This window comes from Betta splendens, chromosome 13, assembly GCF_900634795.4.
Source record: "Betta splendens chromosome 13, fBetSpl5.4, whole genome shotgun sequence".
Taxonomy (NCBI): domain Eukaryota; kingdom Metazoa; phylum Chordata; class Actinopteri; order Anabantiformes; family Osphronemidae; genus Betta; species Betta splendens.
Window position 1 is genome coordinate 3,499,688 of NC_040893.2, and position 26,666 is coordinate 3,526,353.

The window sequence follows — 26,666 nt, forward strand, 5'->3', positions numbered from 1 at the left end:
ACTTTACAGTTTTTCTCAGTCGCTTTAGTACAATTCTCAGATCAGAGTGAAATTCTCAAAACTATTTGTTCAGTCTTCACATCATGATGTGACGTGTGCACATCATATAAGCAGTTTCTCTTTTTTCTCTTTTTTTCACTTTGAACCAGTTGCAAATGCTTTGGTACATCCATTCAAATGATTCTGCACAATTCCCAGCTCTTTGCTACATTATCAATTGTTTATGTCATGTTGATCAAAATGTATTATATAGTTCACTGCGCAATAGTCTTACTCCTCAAAACATCTAGTCATTAGTTCATCGTATAAATCATTAACTGCAAAATGGTTGACCGAGTTGTCATAATGTGACAAATATATTTCTATACATCTCCATTATATGTTTCTTTCTAAATCGGTCCTGATTTGGTAAATTGCTCTCAGGTGACTTGACTTTCTCTAACAAAGGTGCATCTCCTTAACCATCAACTGGCAAGTATATATATGGGTGAAGCACAACACAATGTTCTATGTCTGACAATGGTGTGCTTACACATCACAAACTCTCTACAGAGATCTCATCCCTGAAGAAGAGAGGGGTCGGAGTGGAGATCACCTGCCAAAGTATGTGATAGTTTGGGACAATGTGAGTTTTCGTCACTCCAACATCATTAGGCATCAGGATGGAAAGTTGTAACACAGATGACTGGACAGATCTGGATTTTTGTTCAAAGACATCATAATCATACTATCATGCTTTTCAGGGCCTAATTATTGTATATTTCCATCATGTTTTGATGTTGTTTAGATTGTGCGCACGTCACCAGAAACTGTTGTCACGCCTACCTGGTTGGCTCCTCTTCTCTGTCAATCACATTATAAGCGCTGCTGATTGGTTCAGTTACCTGCTCAGGTTTATATGCACACTGTGATGCTGCTGCCGCCCCAGCAGACCACACCGTACAGGATGGCTGATGCCACCACAGAGTCATAGAAGGTCTTCAGGAGTGGCCCCCTCACTCCTCCTCAGCAGGTACAGTCTGCTCTGACCCTTCCTGTACAGTGCATCCGTGTTATGAGTCCAGTCCAGTTTTTTGTTCAGATGCACACCCAGGTACTTGTAAGAGTCCACTCACTTCTCACCTGGGTGCTGGAGAAGGATAGGGGTTGAGGGAGTGTCTCAGTGTGGTGTGAAGTGAGGGGGTGTTGTTGGTATGAGTCGCCAGTCGTCAGGGCTGAGGGTAGAGGGCTTTGTGTAAAGGTGTGAAGGGCTGTGGGGGCTGGTAATCCAGTGGTATGAGGTGACAAAAGGTTTGGAGGCAGCTGCTGGGAGGTGTGAGTGGGTGCTTGGTCAAACCTATTAAAGTGTGAGTTCAGCTCGTTGACCCAGCTCGGGTCCCCCTCGGCCTGTGGGTGTGGAGCTTTGAAGCCTGACATGGTTTTCAGGCTCCTCCACACCTCACTGACATTGTTCTGCTGCAGCTGCTCCTCCATCTTCCTCCTGTAGCTGGACTTCCCCTCACGGATTTTCCTCCTCACCTCCTCCCTGTCCCCTGATTTAAATGCTCTCTTCTTCTCCTTTAGCAGAACTTTAATATCAGAGGTGACCCACGGCTTGTTGTTGGTGGAACCCCGAACCCGCCTGGTGGGAACGGTGTTTTCCCAGCAGAAGTTGATGTAATCCGTTACACAGTCTGTTATTGCGTTAATGTCCTCCCCATGTGGCTCGCAGAGCTCCGTCCACACAGTGGTGTTTAAAACAGTCCCTGAGAGCCTCCTCGCTCTCAGCTGTCCACCTCTTCACTGTGCGGGGCACCACCGGCTGCCTGTGTACAACAGGTTTATACACAGGCAGGAGATGCAGGATGTTGTGGTCAGCTCTGCCCAGTGGTGGGAGGCAGGATGCGGTGTTGGCGTAGAATAAGTCCAAGGTTTTATTGTCTCTGGTGGGGCAGGTCACATACTGGGTGTATGTAGGCAGAGCAGCTGAGGGCGGTGCATGGTTAAAGTCCCCAGAGATCAGGAAGAGGGCCTGTGGGTGCTGTGTTTGCAGCCTGCTGGTGACTGAGAGCAGGGTCTCAAAAGCTGTGTCAGCGTTAGCGGAGGGTGGGACGTACACAGCAATTACTATAACGTGTGTGAACTCCCGTGGCAGGTAGAATGGCCTCATGCCCACCGCTAACAGCTCAATGTCTCTGTTACACGGCTTCATTTTGACATACACCACCTGATGTTCACAAACACAGCCAGACCCCATCCCTTCCTCTTGGCCTGAAGCGTCTCGTTTTCTCCCGTCGTAGTTTTCCGGCGCGGCGCCCACGTCGGGTCTTCACCAGCACCTCAGCGGTGATCTCGTGTCTGTCTCTGGGCAGAACTACGGCGCTGCGCAGCGCGATCAGCTGCTCCGCGGTGTAAACAATGCGCGCTCTGACCCCGACGCACATCGTAGCTTTAAAACAGCGTTTGTACTGCGCCAAACTTAGAAAAACTATATAAAAGCTGTGTACAGGTTGTGTACACTAATGCTACTAACAAAACACTAGAAAGACAAACTTGAGTAGGTGAAGAAAGTAATAAATAGAAGTAAGAGGACAGGAGCTGTTGTGACCAGCAGCCAGCTCGACCGGCGCCGGAGAAAAAAAGAAATATAGTACTGTCGCTTTTAAGATGATCACATTTTAACCCAAACTATCGTATGAAATTTAACAACTTTAAAAGTCACGTGAATTTTAAAACAAACTTATTCTATGTCCGTGTTTTCTTCTGCATGCTTTTAACATCGTAATGTCCAACGCACCTTGAATACCGCAGCGGCAGAAGGATTCGGCCTCATTGAACAGGTTGAATCCGCTCCTGAACCGTAGCGTGCGTCCAACTCGCAGACAGGCCGGTAAAGTAGCTTGGTCTATTGGCCAGTCTCTGCACCACCGGAGTCTTTTACTAGTTTGTTAACATTTTGAACTCGCGTTTCTTATTTTCGCTCTAAAAACGATAATTACTGTATGTCTGGCAACACTGATACATGCTGGCAAGCAGAGGCAGAGAAGCATTTCCTACAACTGCAGGGGGTTTCCTTTGGTTAAACAAATTCTGTCTCTGCTCTTTAAATTTGTTTCGGTTTGTTCCGTGTAATTCTAATTTAAACTATTGGTTGATTACTATTTTTGTTTCAGGTGCCCCAACCAACCTTCTTATCAAGCCTCTCTTCCACCGCTACCACCTCTTAGCAAGCCTCTGGTGGGACGGGTTCATCCTCTGCGCTGAGACTTAATTATGATATGCCACAGCAACGTCAGCCCCAAGTATTGGCTGAGGTGGAGTCAACTTTAGCAGCAGTGATGCATCATCATAATGCACAGTACGTAAGTCTTGTTTGTGTGTGTATGTACTTGTAACAGTATATTGTTCATATGTTGCGTTTGTTTCTAGAAAGTCTGTCATTTACCAGTTTGATACGGCACTGGGTTCATTCAATTAACTGGCGTTGGACCACGCGGTGTCACATGCTTTTATTGCCAGATCTAACCTAAGCCATGCACATGTTGGATTATTTGTTGCACATGCAGCCCAGCTCCAGTCAGTCTGTGAAGACGTCATGGTCAGTTCTTTACAGGTCTGTGTGGTAGTTGGTTGTTTAGGCTATAGACTTGTTCACATTTGTGTCACGGGGGACATGAATGAAAGACTCAACGCTGATAATATTTCATCTTCTCTATTTGCATAAATCAAATTTAAACCTTGTTTTCTCACCCAATGGTTGGTGTCAGCACAACAGAGCTAAGATTTGACATTTACTTGGTTTATTCTAGTTCATTAACTCTGAAAACATTTAAAAATCACACTCCTGCTGTGGACCCGTTTTTGTGGGGAGTACCAAGATCATAAGGCGCATAAACCAACCTCATGTTAAGCCAACACCTCCGTCTCCTGCAGAGGAGCTCAGCAATGGGGAAATCTACAGGTCGGCAAGAAAGCAAAAGCTCAGTCCCAGCCATCATGTTGTGAAGACTTACTTTGGAACATTTAAGATGCTGCGTGTGTCCTTTCTCTTCTTCCAGAGAGAACTTGTCATTTTGGTCAAAGTTTAAAAATATTCATATTTTTAAAATGGCGACTGCACCGACTGTAAACTCCCGCAGCGCTCCTGCCCTTTTCGGTAGTTGCAGCCTTAAATATTATCGCCTAAGGTTATTTAATTTAGTTCAATGTAAATCTACCCATAGACACATGGCCATTGTTGGACTTCGCTAACGGATCATTCTGTTGCAATTAAAGTGTCGGGAGTGGAGCAGTGGTTAGCGCCGAAAGCTAAGTAGCGCCCCTGCCAGGATGCTATCAAGCAGGGAGATAAACATATTTGCCTGTTTCCGCTCACGCACGTCAGCGCGTGCGTCAGTCAATGTCATGGTAACAACAAACGCTTGGCCCGACCGAGTCTATATAAGGCGCGCAGTCACGGGGGTTCCCCGTTTGCAGTTGGACACTGACGTTTAGAGACGCAAGCAACGGCAGATGGGTAGTGAATTCCGTGTAAATTTTAATATTTATCACTTAAATGGCCTGAATTGTTTGGAATGAATAAAGGATATATGTACGATACATCTATTGTATGTGTATTTATGTGTTTATTGACAACGTAACTTGTCATTTTGGTCAAAGTTTAAAAATATTCATATTTTTAAAATGGCGACTGCACCGACTGTAAACTCCCGCAGCGCTCCTGCCCTTTTCGGTAGTTGCAGCCTTAAATATTATCGCCTAAGGTTATTTAATTTAGTTAAATCTACCGTATAGACACGTTGTTGGACTTTGCTAACGGGATCATTCTGTTGCCAGTTTAGCAATTAAATCTGTGCAAGTGTGATCTGGAAATGCAGGCACGATATTACAGTTTTTCTCAGTCGCTTTAGTACAATTCTTAGACCAGAATTGAAGTTTGCAAATATGTGTGTGCATTTCTCAAAACAATTTGTACAAACAGCCAAACACTGGATTTCTTGCAACAGCCTGTAACTTGCTCAAAATCTTTAGTTCATCTCTTCATCGCATTGCCATCAGAATGTCAAGTCCTTGTGTCATTGTCTATGAACAAGACAGTCAAATTACTTAATCATGTTGTCAATACAACTGTGTACTTTACAGTTTTTCTCAGTCGCTTTAGTACAATTCTCAGATCAGAGTGAAATTCTCAAAACTATTTGTTCAGTCTTCACATCATGATGTGACGTGTGCACATCATATAAGCAGTTTCTCTTTTTTCTCTTTTTTTCACTTTGAACCAGTTGCAAATGCTTTGGTACATCCATTCAAATGATTCTGCACAATTCCCAGCTCTTTGCTACATTATCAATTGTTTATGTCATGTTGATCAAAATGTATTATATAGTTCACTGCGCAATAGTCTTACTCCTCAAAACATCTAGTCATTAGTTCATCGTATAAATCATTAACTGCAAAATGGTTGACCGAGTTGTCATAATGTGACAAATATATTTCTATACATCTCCATTATATGTTTCTTTCTAAATCTGTCCTGATTTGGTAAATTGCTCTCAGGTGACTTGACTTTCTCTAACAAAGGTGCATCTCCTTAACCATCAACTGGCAAGTATATATATGGGTGAAGCACAACACAATGTTCTATGTCTGACAATGGTGTGCTTACACATCACAAACTCTCTACAGAGATCTCATCCCTGAAGAAGAGAGGGGTCGGAGTGGAGATCACCTGCCAAAGTATGTGATAGTTTGGGACAATGTGAGTTTTCGTCACTCCAACATCATTAGGCATCAGGATGGAAAGTTGTAACACAGATGACTGGACAGATCTGGATTTTTGTTCAAAGACATCATAATCATACTATCATGCTTTTCAGGGCCTAATTATTGTATATTTCCATCATGTTTTGATGTTGTTTAGATTGTGCGCACGTCACCAGAAACTGTTGTCACGCCTACCTGGTTGGCTCCTCTTCTCTGTCAATCACATTATAAGCGCTGCTGATTGGTTCAGTTACCTGCTCAGGTTTATATGCACACTTGTACCGTTTGTCCAGTATTGCGATAAGGGCGAAAATAAGGAAGTGTGTTCAGAACCGAAGCAAATTACTGGATGAAAAGAATCTGGTAAGGAAATCAAGGGGCTTTACCTGGTGTTAGACGCTACGATTCAAGCTAAAGTGAAGCTAAAGCCGCTGCTGCGCGGTGTTCATTCGGTGTCGGACATTACATGTCTAAAAAAACCCTGTCAACGAAAACACGCACTACGTGAAGTCTCTAGCTCGAAAAGAAAAAAGTAAATAATTGTTTAATTCGAATAACTAATTCTGTTATTTCTTTAGATTGTGTGCACATATAATAGTTTTGTTTTTAAAGGGAGTGTGTTTGCCAGTAATATGGACAGCAGTAATATTATTATATGGCAATGTGTACGCAAAGCATTTAGCTAGCGATTAGCTTAGCGTCCGTCGTTCATCAGATCATAACTTGCCACGCGTATTGGTGGCGTATGCTATGCTATTCTTTGGCGCATGTCCTTAGATCCTTTTTCAGAATAGTGGCTTTTATTTGAGGAGTTTATTTGTGTTGCAAAAATTATTGTAGCGGTAGAGCCACAAATTTGTCCCGTGCTGGTGTAATGAAGTTTTTTGTGTGTTTTTTTTTTTTTTGTAAATGGTTTATATCATTTTAAGATTAAATTATCTTTTTGTTTTAATCGGTTAATAATTTAAATTTGTATTTGTGAATTTTATCTGTTGGATTTTTTTTTATTTCGTCCACTCTAATACTTTCCGTACTGCACACCGCACTTTTTGAACTTTTTTTGTTTCCGTACTACCTGCTCTGTCTGTCCTGTCTCATGTTGCCGCATGCACCGATGAGGGTAGGTTGTGTGGAGAAAGGCGCTTGATTTATTTTTACATTTTCTTGCAGAAATCAGTTTGTGTTGCTGTTTTTGCTGTGCATTATTTGCTGCTCATTATATTACATTACTCGTCATTCTCGTAATAATTTGTTTAGATTTGTTGGGTAATTTTTGGTTTTGCCTACGAGGATTAGCTTGGTGACCTGAGCTCCTCGTGTTGGCATGTTAGCAAATTTGTGTTTTGTTGTATTGTAGCAATTTTGTTTATCTGTCAATTTATTCAGGGGAGCTGTGGAGTGCAGACACAGAAACCTACAGCTACATGTTTATTAGTTTCCTGCAGGTATGGGTTTTGTTATTTCATTGTTTTAGACTATGCTCACCACCCTGTTTAAGCACCTCATCGTTTTGCTTGTATGGCTGCCGTGTGGCGCCAACTTTGTAAATTATGTTTAGCAAGTTTTGCTGGCTGGGCTCTCACGTTGCCGCATGCACCGATGAGGGGGAGCTGTGCAGTGCAGACACGGAAACATACATCTACATGTTTGTTATTTGTTTCCTGCAGGCCAATAAAACGAGAAGATAAAAGTCCAAGCTGGCTTCAGTAGTTTCGTACGGTCAGGGAGAGAGGCTGCAATGAAGAGCGTTACACTAACGGGTGATTGTTTCATATTTTCGTCTGTTTTTGATGCACGTGACCGACATTTATAGCGTTGTAGCCCGGACTTTGCTGTTTATTATAGACACGCCTAAAATCAGATTAATTTATATTGAATTCATGGGTAACCTCCCCATTTTCTTTTGCTATTTCATCCTCACTTATCAGGTTCACTGAAGAAATGGAACTGATGGTCACACAGATTTATGGAGGCAGACATCCAAACCTAGATTGGACCTCCAGGAGAGACGAGTGTGGCCACTGGGACGTGCCCATTTATGGACTTAAAGGTGAATATTGTGCAGTGTTGCCAGATGGGGAAATAAGAATAAGAAAACCTTTAATAGTCCCGCAGTGGGGAAATTACTTCTCACAACAGCAGTACAGATGAGCGAGAATACAGGTACAGAACAGTTTGTGTTGGCACAGTACAAAGCAGTACAGTACAGTTAGAGTGAGTATGAGGTCATTGCAGGGTTATTGCACGGTAATGGGTATAAGATTTGTACCGGTAACATTATACATGATTGTTCACAGATTTACACAAATATTGTGCAGAGCAGGTTGCTATATAAACCACTGATGCAGTGGGTGAGTGACTGTAGTGGGACGTGGTCAACAGTTCTGATTTATACAGTCTGACAGCAGCAGCAGCAGCAGGTAGGAAGGATCTACGATATCTCTCCTTCACACAGCGAGGGTGGATCAGTCTGCTACCGAAGCTGCTCTCCAGAGCAGACAGTGAGTCCTCCAGTGGGTGAGAGTCCTGGTCCATGATGGATGTCAGTTTAGCCAGGACCCTTCTCTCACCCACCTCCTGCACCGTGTCCAGAGTGCAGCCCAGGACAGAGCTGGACCTCTTGATGATCCTGTCCAGTCTCTTCCTGTCCCTCACTGTGATGCTGCTGCCGCCCCAGCAGACCACACCGTACAGGATGGCTGATGCCACCACAGAGTCATAGAAGGTCTTCAGGAGTGGCCCCCTCACTCCTCCTCAGCAGGTACAGTCTGCTCTGACCCTTCCTGTACAGTGCATCCGTGTTATGAGTCCAGTCCAGTTTTTTGTTCAGATGCACACCCAGGTACTTGTAAGAGTCCACTCTCTCAATGTCCCTTCCCTGGATGTGCATCGGTGGGATGACAGCAGGCTGCCGTCTGCGGAAATCCACCACCATCTCCTTCGTTTTCCCTGCATCGATCAGGAGGTGGTCCCGCTGGCACCAGTCCACAAAGTTCTGAGTGAGTCCTCTGTACTCTGCGTCGTCATCATCGGTGATCAGTCCGACGATCGCAGAGTCGTCAGAGAACTTCTGCAGAACACAGCTGTCCGTGTTGTGTCTGAAGTCTGAAGTGTAGAGGGTGAAGAGGAAGGGGGCCAGTACAGTCCCCTGTGGGGACTCCTCCAGTTTGTATTTCAGAAGCACCGGCTGGATGGTGTTGAAGGCACTGGAGAAGTCAAAGAACATGATCCTCACAGTGCTGCCGGGCTTCTCTAGGTGAGAAAGAGCTCACTTCTCACCTGGGTGCTGGAGAAGGATAGGGGTTGAGGGAGTGTCTCAGTGTGGTGTGAAGTGAGGGGGTGTTGTTGGTATGAGTCGCCAGTCGTCAGGGCTGAGGGTAGAGGGCTTTGTGTAAAGGTGTGAAGGGCTGTGGGGGCTGGTAATCCAGTGGTATGAGGTGACAAAAGGTTTGGAGGCAGCTGCTGGGAGGTGTGAGTGGGTGCTTGGTCAAACCTATTAAAGTGTGAGTTCAGCTCGTTGACCCAGCTCGGGTCCCCCTCGGCCTGTGGGTGTGGAGCTTTGAAGCCTGACATGGTTTTCAGGCTCCTCCACACCTCACTGACATTGTTCTGCTGCAGCTGCTCCTCCATCTTCCTCCTGTAGCTGGACTTCCCCTCACGGATTTTCCTCCTCACCTCCTCCCTGTCCCCTGATTTAAATGCTCTCTTCTTCTCCTTTAGCAGAACTTTAATATCAGAGGTGACCCACGGCTTGTTGTTGGTGAAACACCGAACCCGCCTGGTGGGAACGGTGTTTTCCCAGCAGAAGTTGATGTAATCCGTTACACAGTCTGTTATTGCGTTAATGTCCTCCCCATGTGGCTCGCAGAGCTCCGTCCACACAGTGGTGTTTAAAACAGTCCCTGAGAGCCTCCTCGCTCTCAGCTGTCCACCTCTTCACTGTGCGGGGCACCACCGGCTGCCTGTGTACAACAGGTTTATACACAGGCAGGAGATGCAGGATGTTGTGGTCAGCTCTGCCCAGTGGTGGGAGGCAGGATGCAGTGTAGGCCTCTTTGGTGTTGGCGTAGAATAAGTCCAAGGTTTTATTGTCTCTGGTGGGGCAGGTCACATACTGGGTGTATGTAGGCAGAGCAGCTGAGGGAGGTGCATGGTTAAAGTCCCCAGAGATCAGGAAGAGGGCCTGTGGGTGCTGTGTTTGCAGCCTGCTGGTGACTGAGAGCAGGGTCTCAAAAGCTGTGTCAGCGTTAGCGGAGGGTGGGACGTACACAGCAATTATTATAACGTGTGTGAACTCCCGTGGCAGGTAGAATGGCCTCATGCCCACCGCTAACAGCTCAATGTCTCTGTTACACGGCTTCATTTTGACATACACCACCTGATGTTCACAAACACAGCCAGACCCCCTCCCTTCCTCTTGGCCTGAAGCGTCTCGTTTTCTCCCGTCGTAGTTTTCCGGCGCGGCGCCCACGTCGGGTCTTCACCAGCACCTCAGCGGTGATCTCGTGTCTGTCTCTGGGCAGAACTACGGCGCTGCGCAGCGCGATCAGCTGCTCCGCGGTGTAAACAATGCGCGCTCTGACCCCGACGCACATCGTAGCTTTAAAACAGCGTTTGTACTGCGCCAAACTTAGAAAAACTATATAAAAGCTGTGTACAGGTTGTGTACACTAATGCTACTAACAAAACACTAGAAAGACAAACTTGAGTAGGTGAAGAAAGTAATAAATAGAAGTAAGAGGACAGGAGCTGTTGTGACCAGCAGCCAGCTCGACCGGCGCCGGAGAAAAAAAGAAGAAAAAAAAGAAATATAGTACTGTCGCTTTTAAGATGATCACATTTTAACCCAAACTATCGTATGAAATTTAACAACTTTAAAAGTCACGTGAGTTTTAAAACAAACTTATTCTATGGGCACATAGCCTATGGAAATCAAGGAGGTTCAGTTATTTCGACAATTTTATTGATTTTCGGAACTAGAGACTTGATGTCGTGTCCGTGTTTTCTTCTGCATGCTTTTAACATCGTAATGTCCAACGCACCTTGAATACCGCAGCGGCAGAAGGATTCGGCCTCATTGAACAGGTTGAATCCGCTCCTGAACCGTAGCGTGCGTCCAACTCGCAGACAGGCCGGAAAAGTAGCTTGGTCTATTGGCCAGTCTCTGCACCACCGGAGTCTTTTACTAGTTTGTTAACATTTTGAACTCGCGTTTCTTATTTTCGCTCTAAAAACGATAATTACTGTATGTCTGGCAACACTGATACATGCTGGCAAGCAGAGGCAGAGAAGCATCTCCTACAACTGCAGGGGGTTTCCTTTGGTTAAACAAATTCTGTCTCTGCTCTTTAAATTTGTTTCGGTTTGTTCCGTGTAATTCTAATTTAAACTATTGGTTGATTACTATTTTTGTTTCAGGTGCCCCAACCAACCTTCTTATCAAGCCTCTCTTCCACCGCTACCACCTCTTAGCAAGCCTCTGGTGGGACGGGTTCATCCTCTGCGCTGAGACTTAATTATGATATGCCACAGCAACGTCAGCCCCAAGTATTGGCTGAGGTGGAGTCAACTTTAGCAGCAGTGATGCAGCATCATAATGCACAGTACGTAAGTCTTGTTTGTGTGTGTATGTACTTGTAACAGTATATTGTTCATATGTTGCGTTTGTTTCTAGAAAGTCTGTCATTTACCAGTTTGAAACGGCACTGGGTTCATTCAATTAACTGGCGTTGGACCACGCGGTGTCACATGCTTTTATTGCCAGATCTAACCTAAGCCATGCACATGTTGGATTATTTGTTGCACATGCAGCCCAGCTCCAGTCAGTCTGTGAAGATGTCATGGTCAGTTCTTTACAGGTCTGTGTGGTAGTTGGTTGTTTAGGCTATAGACTTGTTCACATTTGTGTCACGGGGGACATGAATGAAAGACTCAACGCTGATAATATTTCATCTTCTCTATTTGCATAAATCAAATTTAAACCTTGTTTTCTCACCCAATGGTTGGTGTCAGCACAACAGAGCTAAGATTTGACATTTACTTGGTTTATTCTAGTTCATTAACTCTGAAAACATTTAAAAATCACACTCCTGCTGTGGACCCGTTTTTGTGGGGAGTACCAAGATCATAAGGCGCATAAACCAACCTCATGTTAAGCCAACACCTCCGTCTCCTGCAGAGGAGCTCAGCAATGGGGAAATCTACAGGTCGGCAAGAAAGCAAAAGCTCAGTCCCAGCCATCATGTTGTGAAGACTTACTTTGGAACATTTAAGATGCTGCGTGTGTCCTTTCTCTTCTTCCAGAGACTGCGCCCTACAGAACCTCGCAGCGCAGATGAAGGCACTCCCTAAAGTTGTGGGCTGTGAGCTGCCACCTACTCGGGATTTGCTGGTTATAGACGGACATGGATCTACTCTGCAGCTTGCATTATTACACGCCAAGTGTGTGTTTCACTGTTTGATAATGGAAGGGAACCAACTCAATACTTGGTGGAGGAAAAAACGTTGGCTGCAATACATCTGAATCTGAACTGTGATAAAGAAAAATAACGTGACAGCGGATGAAGTTTGTTCCCGAGAACAGGAAAAAAAAACAGTTGTGATTCTGATGTTGGTAATAACATGAGATGTATTCATTAGGTAATACTACAGAAAATGTCTTATTACCAATATGTTTCTTCATAGTGTGAATTTGAGGTTTGACTTGGAGTTTTGACATGCTTTTGACAAAAGCTCTAAGATTTGACCAAGAATGGGATTAAGTTTATTGAAGACATTTACACAGACACGTCTACTGAAGAAGTGGCATAACTGTACTGTAGCTAAATGTACAATAGTACCAGTAGTTCCACTCCTCTATTGTAGCTTTTGACTTGTCTGTAGTTACATTTTTATACAACATTTGTTCTTCTTTAAATGTTCTTTGTTTTTCTGGAAGTCCTGATGAGATTTGTACAAGCAGACTTGAAGCTACAGTACAACGTCTTCATTTACGGAAGCCAACTGTGCGGCTCTTCTACTACTTCGTTATTGAGTGTGCTCGCTTTCTCCGTCACCTCCTGGTTTAATTCCATTAGCCTGCAAAGAAAGAAATCTGTCGGGACCCCTCACATCCTAAGTCCCATGTTCCAGTGGCTCCCATCAGGACACAGACTCCCTGATGCAGGACCCAAATAGGAGAAACACTGTAATCCCAGCAGTAGTTATCCATCAGAATGCTGTCCTGTACAATGACGCTTTTAATTGATCTTATTAGTAATATTAATTTTCCTGGATGCTTTACCTTAATTGGCCTTCAGGGATAAATAATAGAGATAAAGTGTTTTAAATTGAATTGATCAATACATTATAAATACCTGAAATACTTATGTACACATTATTCAAAGAAATAAATTAAAAACAAATCTATGTTGTGAAGTTCACATGTGAAAATATGTCAGTTGTATAAAAAACATTTTGCCGTTTCCGCTCACGCACGTCAGCGCGTGCGTCAGTCAATGTCATGGTAACAAACAACGCTTGGCCCGACCGAGTCTATATAAGGCGCGCAGTCACGGGGGTTCCCCGTTTGCAGTTGGACACTGACGTTTAGAGACGCAAGCAACGGCAGATGGGTAGTGAATTCCGTGTAAATTTTAATATTTATCACTTAAATGGCCTGAATTGTTTGAAATGAATAAAGGATATATGTACGATACATCTATTGTATGTGTATTTATGTGTTTATTGACAACGTAACTTGTCATTTTGGTCAAAATTTAAAAATATTCATATTTTTAAAATGGCGACTGCACCGACTGTAAACTCCCGCAGCGCTCCTGCCCTTTTCGGTATCTGCAGCCTTAAATATTATCGCCTAAGGTTATTTAATTTAGTTCAATGTAAATCTACCCATAGACACATGGCCATTGTTGGACTTCGCTAACGGATCATTCTGTTGCAATTAAAGTGTCGGGAGTGGAGCAGTGGTTAGCGCCGAAAGCTAAGTAGCGCCCCTGCCAGGATGCTATCAAGCAGGGAGATAAACATATTTGCCTGTTTCCGCTCACGCACGTCAGCGCGTGCGTCAGTCAATGTCATGGTAACAACAAACGCTTGGCCCGACCGAGTCTATATAAGGCGCGCAGTCACGGGGGTTCCCCGTTTGCAGTTGGACGCTGACGTTTAGAGACGCAAGCAACGGCAGATGGGTAGTGAATTCCGTGTAAATTTTAATATTTATCACTTAAATGGCCTGAATTGTTTGGAATGAATAAAGGATATATGTACGATACATCTATTGTATGTGTATTTATGTGTTTATTGACAACGTAACTTGTCATTTTGGTCAAAGTTTAAAAATATTCATATTTTTAAAATGGCGACTGCACCGACTGTAAACTCCCGCAGCGCTCCTGCCCTTTTCGGTAGTTGCAGCCTTAAATATTATCGCCTAAGGTTATTTAATTTAGTTAAATCTACCGTATAGACACGTTGTTGGACTTTGCTAACGGATCATTCTGTTGCCAGTTTAGCAATTAAATCTGTGCAAGTGTGATCTGGAAATGCAGGCACGATATTACAGTTTTTCTCAGTCGCTTTAGTACAATTCTTAGACCAGAATTGAAGTTTGCAAATATGTGTGTGCATTTCTCAAAACAATTTGTACAAACAGCCAAACACTGGATTTCTTGCAACAGCCTGTAACTTGCTCAAAATCTTTAGTTCATCTCTTCATCGCATTGCCATCAGAATGTCAAGTCCTTGTGTCATTGTCTATGAACAAGACAGTCAAATTACTTAATCATGTTGTCAATACAACTGTGTACTTTACAGTTTTTCTCAGTCGCTTTAGTACAATTCTCAGATCAGAGTGAAATTCTCAAAACTATTTGTTCAGTCTTCACATCATGATGTGACGTGTGCACATCATATAAGCAGTTTCTCTTTTTTCTCTTTTTTTCACTTTGAACCAGTTGCAAATGCTTTGGTACATCCATTCAAATGATTCTGCACAATTCCCAGCTCTTTGCTACATTATCAATTGTTTATGTCATGTTGATCAAAATGTATTATATAGTTCACTGCGCAATAGTCTTACTCCTCAAAACATCTAGTCATTAGTTCATCGTATAAATCATTAACTGCAAAATGGTTGACCGAGTTGTCATAATGTGACAAATATATTTCTATACATCTCCATTATATGTTTCTTTCTAAATCTGTCCTGATTTGGTAAATTGCTCTCAGGTGACTTGACTTTCTCTAACAAAGGTGCATCTCCTTAACCATCAACTGGCAAGTATATATATGGGTGAAGCACAACACAATGTTCTATGTCTGACAATGGTGTGCTTACACATCACAAACTCTCTACAGAGATCTCATCCCTGAAGAAGAGAGGGGTCGGAGTGGAGATCACCTGCCAAAGTATGTGATAGTTTGGGACAATGTGAGTTTTCGTCACTCCAACATCATTAGGCATCAGGATGGAAAGTTGTAACACAGATGACTGGACAGATCTGGATTTTTGTTCAAAGACATCATAATCATACTATCATGCTTTTCAGGGCCTAATTATTGTATATTTCCATCATGTTTTGATGTTGTTTAGATTGTGCGCACGTCACCAGAAACTGTTGTCACGCCTACCTGGTTGGCTCCTCTTCTCTGTCAATCACATTATAAGCGCTGCTGATTGGTTCAGTTACCTGCTCAGGTTTATATGCACACTTGTACCGTTTGTCCAGTATTGCGATAAGGGCGAAAATAAGGAAGTGTGTTCAGAACCGAAGCAAATTACTGGATGAAAAGAATCTGGTAAGGAAATCAAGCGGCTTTACCTGGTGTTAGACGCTACGATTCAAGCTAAAGTGAAGCTAAAGCCGCTGCTGCGCGGTGTTCATTCGGTGTCGGACATTACATGTCTAAAAAAACCCTGTCAACGAAAACACGCACTACGTGAAGTCTCTAGCTCGAAAAGAAAAAAGTAAATAATTGTTTAATTCGAATAACTAATTCTGTTATTTCTTTAGATTGTGTGCACATATAATAGTTTTGTTTTTAAAGGGAGTGTGTTTGCCAGTAATATGGACAGCAGTAATATTATTATATGGCAATGTGTACGCAAAGCATTTAGCTAGCGATTAGCTTAGCGTCCGTCGTTCATCAGATCATAACTTGCCACGCGTATTGGTGGCGTATGCTATGCTATTCTTTGGCGCATGTCCTTAGATCCTTTTTCAGAATAGTGGCTTTTATTTGAGGAGTTTATTTGTGTTGCAAAAATTATTGTAGCGGTAGAGCCACAAATTTGTCCCGTGCTGGTGTAATGAAGTTTTTTGTGTGTTTTTTTTTTTTTTTGTAAATGGTTTATATCATTTTAAGATTAAATTATCTTTTTGTTTTAATCGGTTAATAATTTAAATTTGTATTTGTGAATTTTATCTGTTGGATTTTTTTTTATTTCGTCCACTCTAATACTTTCCGTACTGCACACCGCACTTTTTGAACTTTTTTTGTTTCCGTACTACCTGCTCTGTCTGTCCTGTCTCATGTTGCCGCATGCACCGATGAGGGTAGGTTGTGTGGAGAAAGGCGCTTGATTTATTTTTACATTTTCTTGCAGAAATCAGTTTGTGTTGCTGTTTTTGCTGTGCATTATTTGCTGCTCATTATATTACATTACTCGTCATTCTCGTAATAATTTGTTTAGATTTGTTGGGTAATTTTTGGTTTTGCCTACGAGGATTAGCTTGGTGACCTGAGCTCCTCGTGTTGGCATGTTAGCAAATTTGTGTTTTGTTGTATTGTGGCAATTTTGTTTATCTGTCAATTTATTCAGGGGAGCTGTGGAGTGCAGACACAGAAACCTACAGCTACATGTTTATTAGTTTCCTGCAGGTATGGGTTTTGTTATTTCATTGTTTTAGACTATGCTCACCACCCTGTTTAAGCACCTCATCTTTTTGCTTGTATGGCTGCCGTGTGGCGCCAACTTTGTAAATTATGTTTAGCAAGTTTTGCTGGCTGGGCTCTCACGTTGCCGCATGCACCGATGAGGGGGAGCTGTGCAGTGCAGACACGGAAACATACATCTACATGTTTGTTATTTGTTTCCTGCAGGCCAATAAAACGAGAAGATAAAAGTCCAAGCTGGCTTCAGTAGTTTCGTACGGTCAGGGAGAGAGGCTGCAATGAAGAGCGTTACACTAACGGGTGATTGTTTCATATTTTCGTCTGTTTTTGATGCACGTGACCGACATTTATAGCGTTGTAGCCCGGACTTTGCTGTTTATTATAGACACGCCTAAAATCAGATTAATTCATATTGAATTCATGGGTAACCTCCCCATTTTCTTTTGCTATTTCATCCTCACTTATCAGGTTCACTGAAGAAATGGAACTGATGGTCACACAGATTTATGGAGGCAGACATCCAAACCTAGATTGGACCTCCAGGAGAGACGAGTGTGGCCACTGGGACGTGCCCATTTATGGACTTAAAGGTGAATATTGTGCAGTGTTGCCAGATGGGGAAATAAGAATAAGAAAACCTTTAATAGTCCCGCAGTGGGGAAATTACTTCTCACAACAGCAGTACAGATGAGCGAGAATACAGGTACAGAACAGTTTGTGTTGGCACAGTACAAAGCAGTACAGTACAGTTAGAGTGAGTATGAGGTCATTGCAGGGTTATTGCACGGTAATGGGTATAAGATTTGTACCGGTAACATTATACATGATTGTTCACAGATTTACACAAATATTGTGCAGAGCAGGTTGCTATATAAACCACTGATGCAGTGGGTGAGTGACTGTAGTGGGACGTGGTCAACAGTTCTGATTTATACAGTCTGACAGCAGCAGCAGCAGGTAGGAAGGATCTACGATATCTCTCCTTCACACAGCGAGGGTGGATCAGTCTGCTACCGAAGCTGCTCTCCAGAGCAGACAGTGAGTCCTCCAGTGGGTGAGAGTCCTGGTCCATGATGGATGTCAGTTTAGCCAGGACCCTTCTCTCACCCACCTCCTGCACCGTGTCCAGAGTGCAGCCCAGGACAGAGCTGGACCTCTTGATGATCCTGTCCAGTCTCTTCCTGTCCCTCACTGTGATGCTGCTGCCGCCCCAGCAGACCACACCGTACAGGATGGCTGATGCCACCACAGAGTCATAGAAGGTCTTCAGGAGTGGCCCCCTCACTCCTCCTCAGCAGGTACAGTCTGCTCTGACCCTTCCTGTACAGTGCATCCGTGTTATGAGTCCAGTCCAGTTTTTTGTTCAGATGCACACCCAGGTACTTGTAAGAGTCCACTCTCTCAATGTCCCTTCCCTGGATGTGCATCGGTGGGATGACAGCAGGCTGCCGTCTGCGGAAATCCACCACCATCTCCTTCGTTTTCCCTGCATCGATCAGGAGGTGTTCCCGCTGGCACCAGTCCACAAAGTTCTGAGTGAGTCCTCTGTACTCTGCGTCGTCATCATCGGTGATCAGTCCGACGATCGCAGAGTCGTCAGAGAACTTCTGCAGAACACAGCTGTCCGTGTTGTGTCTGAAGTCTGAAGTGTAGAGGGTGAAGAGGAAGGGGGCCAGTACAGTCCCCTGTGGGGACTCCTCCAGTTTGTATTTCAGAAGCACCGGCTGGATGGTGTTGAAGGCACTGGAGAAGTCAAAGAACATGATCCTCACAGTGCTGCCGGGCTTCTCTAGGTGAGAAAGAGCTCACTTCTCACCTGGGTGCTGGAGAAGGATAGGGGTTGAGGGAGTGTCTCAGTGTGGTGTGAAGTGAGGGGGTGTTGTTGGTATGAGTCGCCAGTCGTCAGGGCTGAGGGTAGAGGGCTTTGTGTAAAGGTGTGAAGGGCTGTGGGGGCTGGTAATCCAGTGGTATGAGGTGACAAAAGGTTTGGAGGCAGCTGCTGGGAGGTGTGAGTGGGTGCTTGGTCAAACCTATTAAAGTGTGAGTTCAGCTCGTTGACCCAGCTCGGGTCCCCCTCGGCCTGTGGGTGTGGAGCTTTGAAGCCTGACATGGTTTTCAGGCTCCTCCACACCTCACTGACAATGTTCTGCTGCAGCTGCTCCTCCATCTTCCTCCTGTAGCTGGACTTCCCCTCACGGATTTTCCTCCTCACCTCCTCCCTGTCCCCTGATTTAAATGCTCTCTTCTTCTCCTTTGGCAGAACTTTAATATCAGAGGTGACCCACGGCTTGTTGTTGGTGAAACACCGAACCCGCCTGGTGGGAACGGTGTTATCCCAGCAGAAGTTGATGTAATCCGTTACACAGTCTGTTATTGCGTTAATGTCCTCCCCATGTGGCTCGCAGAGCTCCGTCCACACAGTGGTGTTTAAAACAGTCCCTGAGAGCCTCCTCGCTCTCAGCTGTCCACCTCTTCACTGTGCGGGGCACCACCGGCTGCCTGTGTACAACAGGTTTATACACAGGCAGGAGATGCAGGATGTTGTGGTCAGCTCTGCCCAGTGGTGGGAGGCAGGATGCAGTGTAGGCCTCTTTGGTGTTGGCGTAGAATAAGTCCAAGGTTTTATTGTCTCTGGTGGGGCAGGTCACATACTGGGTGTATGTAGGCAGAGCAGCTGAGGGAGGTGCATGGTTAAAGTCCCCAGAGATCAGGAAGAGGGCCTGTGGGTGCTGTGTTTGCAGCCTGCTGGTGACTGAGAGCAGGGTCTCAAAAGCTGTGTCAGCGTTAGCGGAGGGTGGGACGTACACAGCAATTATTATAACGTGTGTGAACTCCCATGGCAGGTAGAATGGCCTCATGCCCACCGCTAACAGCTCAATGTCTCTGTTACACGGCTTCATTTTGACATACACCACCTGATGATCACAAACACAGCCAGACCCCCTCCCTTCCTCTTGGCCTGAAGCGTCTCGTTTTCTCCCGTCGTAGTTTTCCGGCGCGGCGCCCACGTCGGGTCTTCACCAGCACCTCAGCGGTGATCTCGTGTCTGTCTCTGGGCAGAACTACGGCGCTGCGCAGCGCGATCAGCTGCTCCGCGGTGTAAACAATGCGCGCTCTGACCCCGACGCACATCGTAGCTTTAAAACAGCGTTTGTACTGCGCCAAACTTAGAAAAACTATATAAAAGCTGTGTACAGGTTGTGTACACTAATGCTACTAACAAAACACTAGAAAGACAAACTTGAGTAGGTGAAGAAAGTAATAAATAGAAGTAAGAGGACAGGAGCTGTTGTGACCAGCAGCCAGCTCGACCGGCGCCGGAGAAAAAAAGAAGAAAAAAAAGAAATATAGTACTGTCGCTTTTAAGATGATCACATTTTAACCCAAACTATCGTATGAAATGTAACAACTTTAAAAGTCACGTGAGTTTTAAAACAAACTTATTCTATGGGCACATAGTCTATGGAAATCAAGGAGGTTCAGTTATTTCGACAATTTTATTGATTTTCAGAACTAGAGACTCGATGTCGTGTCCGTGTTTTCTTCTGCATGCTTTTAACATCGTAATGTCCAACGCACCTTGAATACCGCAGCGGCAGAAGGATTCGGCCTCATTGAACAGGTTGAATCCGCTCCTGAACCGTAGCGTGCGTCCAACTCGCAGACAGGCCGGAAAAGTAGCTTGGTCTATTGGCCATTCTCTGCACCACCGGAGTCTTTTACTAGTTTGTTAACATTTTGAACTCGCGTTTCTTATTTTCGCTCTAAAAACGATAATTACTGTATGTCTGGCAACACTGATACATGCTGGCAAGCAGAGGCAGAGAAGCATCTCCTACAACTGCAGGGGGTTTCCTTTGGTTAAACAAATTCTGTCTCTGCTCTTTAAATTTGTTTCGGTTTGTTCCGTGTAATTCTAATTTAAACTATTGGTTGATTACTATTTTTGTTTCAGGTGCCCCAACCAACCTTCTTATCAAGCCTCTCTTCCACCGCTACCACCTCTTAGCAAGCCTCTGGTGGGACGGGTTCATCCTCTGCGCTGAGACTTAATTATGATATGCCACAGCAACGTCAGCCCCAAGTATTGGCTGAGGTGGAGTAAACTTTAGCAGCAGTGATGCATCATCATAATGCACAGTACGTAAGTCTTGTTTGTGTGTGTATGTACTTGTAACAGTATATTGTTCATATGTTGCGTTTGTTTCTAGAAAGTCTGTCATTTACCAGTTTGATACGGCACTGGGTTCATTCAATTAACTGGCGTTGGACCACGCGGTGTCACATGCTTTTATTGCCAGATCTAACCTAAGCCATGCACATGTTGGATTATTTGTTGCACATGCAGCCCAGCTCCAGTCAGTCTGTGAAGACGTCATGGTCAGTTCTTTACAGGTCTGTGTGGTAGTTGGTTGTTTAGGCTATAGACTTGTTCACATTTGTGTCACGGGGGACATGAATGAAAGACTCAACGCTGATAATATTTCATCTTCTCTATTTGCATAAATCAAATTTAAACCTTGTTTTCTCACCCAATGGTTGGTGTCAGCACAACAGAGCTAAGATTTGACATTTACTTGGTTTATTCTAGTTCATTAACTCTGAAAACATTTAAAAATCACACTCCTGCTGTGGACCCGTTTTTGTGGGGAGTACCAAGATCATAAGGCGCATAAACCAACCTCATGTTAAGCCAACACCTCCGTCTCCTGCAGAGGAGCTCAGCAATGGGGAAATCTACAGGTCGGCAAGAAAGCAAAAGCTCAGTCCCAGCCATCATGTTGTGAAGACTTACTTTGGAACATTTAACCCTCACGCAGCCTTCGAGGGGGTCAGTCTGACCCCACGAGACAAACTATGAAACTTTTGATTCTTTTTACGTTTTTGGCCACAAGGCACCTACGCGTCGCAGGATCCGCTGCGGCTCGGTCACCGCTCCCTTCTTCTTCGTCACAGGCCCGTCCCGCATCCTCCTGGGGTCCGGCGCGACCCCGGCCCACGGAACCTCCCCGTCGGGCGTCCTGCCGGGGTCCGGCGCGACCCCAGCCCCATGTACCTCCCCGTCAGGCGTCCTCCCGGGGTCAGGCGCGACCCCAGCTCGCTGTACCTCCCCGTCAGGCATCCTCCCGGGGTCCGGCGCGACCCCGGCCCACGGAACCTCCCCGTCGGGCGTCCTGCCGGGGTCCGGCGCGACCCCAGCTCCCTGTACCTCCCCGTCAGGCGTCTTCCCGGGGTCCGGCGCGACCCCGGCCCACGGAACCTCCCCGTCGGGCGTCCTGCCGGGGTCCGGCGCGACCCCAGCTCCCTGTACCTCCCCATGTACCTCCCCGTCCCGCATCCTCCCGGGGTCAGGCGCGACCCCAGCTCCCTGTACCTCCCCGTCAGGCGTCCTCCCGGGGTCCGGCGCGACCCCGGCCCACGGAACCTCCCCGTCAGGCGTCCTGCCGGGGTCAGGCGTCCTGCCGGGGTCCGGCGCGACCCCAGCTCCCTGTACCTCCCCGTCAGGCGTCCTCCCGGGGTCAGGCGCGACCCCGGCCCACAGAACCTCCCCGTCAAGCGTCCTGCCGGGGTCTTGGCGCCGCGTTAGAAACCCATTCTTTCGTAGCTCTCATTGTGGCGTTCGTGTGCAGCCTTGTTCATTGTGGCCATTTGCTAAATTTTCGTGCCCAGAGCGAGTCGCTGCGTGTGAAGAGCCAGTGGCATCGATGTTTCCACAGCGAGTCACTGATCAGCGCGCTGCTGTTGGCAGGTTTAGTTGAGGTTAGGGTGGTCTGTCGAGGAGCTCCCGCCCCCTGCGACTTGTCCACCGGTCTGCGGGGGAGTTGAGCCTGGTTGTAAACCTCCACACGGTGCGGTTCTCAGAGTAATGGCTGTCTACAAGAAGACGGTAAGAAAAGCGTTTCAGTGAAATAATACCTTCTGTTTTAAAATGTTTGTTAAAAGAAAACGAGAGAGAGAGATACTTTGGCTTTTTGGTTTTTCCTTTTCAGCTGCAGACCATCGCAGTCATTTGATCAGAGCGGAGGGCAGCCAAAGGCCTCAGTATCTTGAGGATCACAACACAAAAAGGCACAGTGTGACTGTTCCCTATGAGCCGCCCCAGGTATCACTGCCTCTCACTTCTGACCTTTCCCCTAACGTAGCAATTAAATGTTATCATTCTGTTGTGCCTCTCGTTCCGCTTTCACGGTTTGTCATCCCTGAAATTACCCGTGCACTAAACGACTACTATCCTGCATGTGTTTCAGCCGGGCTCAGAGATCACCACAATCCTGTTCAACTTCATGTGCAACAGCTCCTGCATGGGAGGCATGAACCGCAGACCCATCCTGACCCTTGAGACTTCAGAGTACGTATGGTTTCATCTACCAGGATTGGTGTGAGCTGAAATGTATTTGCTGGATAAAGAGTAGTGTTACATGGAAACCGAGGGTCGACGTGGTGTAACTTGATCTCCTGCTTTATGTATTTGCCTGTTTTATGTTTATTTTGTTTCTAAATGTAACTTGAAGTTGAAGTTGTGCATCACTGTTATCCCACCTCAAAGATAGCTTTTGCAGCCTTAGTAAATGTTTTTCTACTGCCTTTTAGCGGACAACTTTTGGGCCGAAGATGCTTCGAGGTGCGTGTCTGCGCGTGTCCCGGCAGGGATCGTAAAACAGAGGAGGCAAATAGTGCCAAACTTCAGACAGGGGCCAAACAAGTGAAGAAAAGAAGTATGTGTTTGTTTATTAATGCTGGGTTTGTCTTTGCACCTTGGCTGTCTTCTATCTTACGGATCACGTTTTGCTTTTCTAGAAAGTGCCCCAGCAACAGATCCTGATATGTGCAAAAGGAAGTCTGGCTCAAGCACAGACGAGGAGGAAGTACTTATGTTGCCAGTTAGTACACACACAAAGTATTTAAAAAAAACTAGTGTTGTCACAGAATTGCTGCTCTCAATTTAAATCCTTTTTTTTTTCTCCAGGTTAAAGGCCGTGAGCGCTATAACATGTTAAAAAAGATAAATGATGCATTAGAACTGGCTGAAAAAGAGGCGTAAGTATCTTTAAACTACAAGACACACACACACACACACACACACACACACACACACACACACACACACACACACACACACAGAAACTGTGATCGGATGTCACTTTGATAAACATTAGCTGCTACGGAACAGCTGCATGAGACTTTCAGCATTGCATAGCTGTAGTGTTAAATACTTTTTCCCTTAAACCAGACGTGTCCCATCTCTGTTCTGCATGGTCACTGTTTGTTTCCTCTCTCCACAGTAAAAACAAAACCAGGGCTTCTAAGGAACTGCTGCCGTCCAGTGGAAAGCGCGTCTTGCAAAAAGCAGAACGAAGCGACAGCGACTAGTTGCAATCTGCCTTCTTTTAACCACCATGTACGAGTACGAACATCTACGATCATGACTATGAATCATTGTTTACCTCCCTTTGATGTTTCTACATTAATTCCTGCCATCAGTCTGAGGGCATGCGTTGAGCAGTAACGTATTAACGATTCAGTGGGGCTTTACTATTTTTAACTACAAAGCCCTTTAAATAGTTTTTTTTTTTTTTTTTTTTATCTCCTGCAGGTTATGTTCAGTGTTGCTTCCTGGCCAACATCCCTCAGCAGGAGGCTGCACGATCATCGAGTTCAGATGAACTGCGCGACCCCAGCCCCCTGTACCTCCCCGTCCCTCGTCCTGCCGGGGTCCGGCGCGACCCCAGCCCCCTGTACCTCCTCGTCAGGCGTCTTGCCGGGGTCCGGCGCGACCCCATTTTTTTTGTTTTTTATTTTTCCTTCTCCTTTCCTCCCCTTTACCTCCACCCGTGCCACAGGCCCACTGATGATGAACATGATGATGATGATGATGATGATGCAAGCAGACAGCTGCGTGCAAGGGCTGACCATTTTAAACGAAAAATAAAACAGACCAAACAGGCAAAAACATTTGATTAAATGCCAAAAGTTTATTTAATAATATAAAACAGTTATGAAATAAAGGAGTACAAGGCCAGCATCAGTATCCCGCAGCGTTGGTTGCGGCTCTCGCTCCGCCGCGAGCCGCACACGACGCAGGGCATATCGTAGCCAAAGCCGACATGGCCTTCCACGGCCTCCTTCAGCATCAACTCGGGGAACGCCACGTAGCCCCTTCTGTAACGCTCCTTGCCTATCATTGCTTTCCGGACGCTTTCTCTGCCAGAGAACTTTTTCGCCAGGAAGTCGCACTCCTCCACTCCGGCAACGTGCACGTGATACACATGCTCTCTCAGCATGTTGTCACCCGCTACGAAACGGGAAAGCCTGACGCCGCACGCATCACACACGTGAGTGTCTACGGTGTCCAGCTCATACGACATGCCCTCACGGCTGCCCAGCTCCCTGAACAGGTTGTCCGCAGTGCGAGGGCCGACCACGCTCCTCTCGCTCGGCCTTTTCGTGTACAGCAGAGGCTTGCGCCCGTAGTCGTCGTCCAGCTGGGTGTCGGTCAGGTACGCCGTGAATCTCTCGCAAACTTCTTTGCATCTGTCGCGGTGTCGTCTCCCCGCGCCAGCACAGATGACGCATCGCTTTACGTTTAGCAGGTAACATTTGCCACCGCTGGCAAATAAGAGGGCGTCCGGAAACGCCACCATGCCGTGGGCGAACCTGAGTTCGCCCAGGTCCAAGGCCAATTGATCCGGTGGCAGGTGGCGGTGTCTGTAATGAGCCTTGACGCGAGCACACCGTCCGTCGCTGGCCAGGATGTGTTTGTCCAACAAGTCCCTCAAGGCACCCTCAGAGGCCAGAGCGTTCCCACACAAACAGTCGCACTCCAGGCCTCCGCCTAGGCCTCCTTCCGGGTCTGGGAATCCGCTATGATCCAACGGGCACGGGGTTCCCTCTTCTTCTACGCGAAGGCGCAGACAGTCTGTGGTCCGCTCGAGCCGCGGCTCGAACACCGCGCAGCCGTCGGTTTGCAGGTCACCTTCTTCTTGAGAGGCCATAGCGTTGGAACCTTTCGACGAGACTGTGGATAAACGCTCGTTCCAAGCTTGTCAGGTGAAGTGGTACTGTGACGTATTCTCTCTGCGACTTTTAAGGTTTGCCGCACCCCCCCCCCCCCCCCCCCCCCCCCCCCCCCACCCCCCGCAAACAGGCACCCAACCCAAAATCTGAACCGGCGAGGCATCCTCCAACCGGCTCATCGTCATCTCACCGCCAGACAACTCCTCCTGAACCGTCCTCCACTTTGTCCAACGTGAAAAAGTCCTCCGACCGGGGCTATTTATTCCCACCAGGAGGATCCTCCAACTCGGAAAAATCCTGGGAAACCTGGGAAATCGAGGGAAAACTTGTGTAAACTTGTGTAAAAATTGGAAATGAGGCGGCGACTGGTCAATGGGTTCCGCCGCAGCGCTCCTCACATTGAGACTGGTGGAATAGCGTTGACACAATAGCGCAGGCCTCAGTGCCCGCAGCAGCCACGCTCCCCATACATGTAAAATAAAAAAGAAAAACACACACACACACACACATTATTTGAATATTATCATATTATGAGGGAGAAAATAAAGACCAAATAAGCAAAACTTTTGATTAAATACTAAATATTTATTAAATATAAAACAGTAATCAAAGAAAGGGGTACACAATGCATTCATATGCACTCATATTCATATTCATATTAAAACCTCAGAGAGACCGAAATCATCTCACCGCCAGAGAACTCGGGAACCGTTCTCCACTTTATCCAACGTGAAAAATCATCCAACGTGGCAGGTTATCCCACCGGAGGGATTCCTCCAACGCGGTGAAGATTCCTCCAACTTGGAAACTCGGTGTTTGTGTGTGTGTGTGTGCTTTCACCTGCAAATTATTTCATCACGACCCTCACATTCCGCATCCTCCCTAGGTCCAACACGACCCCATGCTCCGCGCGCACACACACACACACACACACACACACACACACACACACACACTGATTGATATATTATATCCATCCATCCATCTTCTTAACCGCTTACTCCCTAGTGCGG

The 26,666-nt window shown here is 46.0% G+C and overlaps 1 protein-coding gene across 10 annotated transcripts; it reads left to right on the top strand.

Annotated features, from left to right (window-relative positions):
- Positions 1 to 24,671, top strand: LOC114868506 (cellular tumor antigen p53-like). 10 transcript variants are annotated; one of them, XR_008696459.1, is made up of 18 exons: positions 53 to 1,012; positions 3,153 to 3,337; positions 5,665 to 6,105; positions 7,129 to 7,187; positions 7,410 to 7,502; positions 7,671 to 7,792; positions 8,198 to 8,998; positions 11,161 to 11,345; positions 11,507 to 11,948; positions 12,046 to 13,931; positions 15,100 to 15,540; positions 16,565 to 16,623; positions 16,846 to 16,938; positions 17,107 to 18,174; positions 20,594 to 20,778; positions 21,595 to 22,525; positions 22,629 to 22,741; positions 22,887 to 22,913. XR_008696459.1 is itself a non-coding variant. In XM_055514026.1 (12 exons), the coding sequence occupies exons 6-11, from the start codon at positions 22,568 to 22,570 to the stop codon at positions 24,007 to 24,009; spliced, it is 642 nt and encodes a 213-aa protein (XP_055370001.1). In that variant the 5' UTR covers positions 15,100 to 15,540; positions 16,565 to 16,623; positions 16,846 to 16,938; positions 17,107 to 18,174; positions 20,594 to 20,778; positions 22,388 to 22,567; the 3' UTR covers positions 24,010 to 24,037; positions 24,233 to 24,671. The 10 variants fall into 10 exon arrangements, 3 of the variants coding, with proteins under 3 accessions (XP_055370001.1, XP_055369999.1, XP_055369998.1); XM_055514026.1 differs by lacking the exons at positions 53 to 1,012; positions 3,153 to 3,337; positions 5,665 to 6,105; ... (5 more) ...; positions 11,507 to 11,948; positions 12,046 to 13,931 and adding exons at positions 23,230 to 23,354; positions 23,437 to 23,519; positions 23,606 to 23,676; positions 23,922 to 24,037; positions 24,233 to 24,671 and having other exon boundaries at positions 22,388 to 22,741; positions 22,887 to 22,987; XR_008696458.1 differs by lacking the exons at positions 7,410 to 7,502; positions 11,161 to 11,345; positions 11,507 to 11,948; ... (5 more) ...; positions 22,629 to 22,741; positions 22,887 to 22,913 and having other exon boundaries at positions 1 to 1,012; positions 5,665 to 5,737; positions 8,198 to 8,243; ... (1 more) ...; positions 15,100 to 15,172; positions 20,594 to 21,032.
- The last annotated feature ends 1,995 nt before the right edge of the window (positions 24,672 to 26,666 follow it).

Bases quoted from the DNA above. Each gene is read 5' to 3' on its own strand.
- LOC114868506 (XM_055514026.1), top strand. From the start codon at position 22,568: ATGTTTGTTAAAAGAAAACGAGAGAGAGAGATACTTTGGCTTTTTGGT. The intron at 23,520-23,605 runs GTTAGTACACAC...TTTTTTCTCCAG, and splicing joins AGGAAGTACTTATGTTGCCA to GTTAAAGGCCGTGAGCGCTA. The intron at 23,677-23,921 runs GTAAGTATCTTT...CTCTCTCCACAG, and splicing joins GAACTGGCTGAAAAAGAGGC to TAAAAACAAAACCAGGGCTT.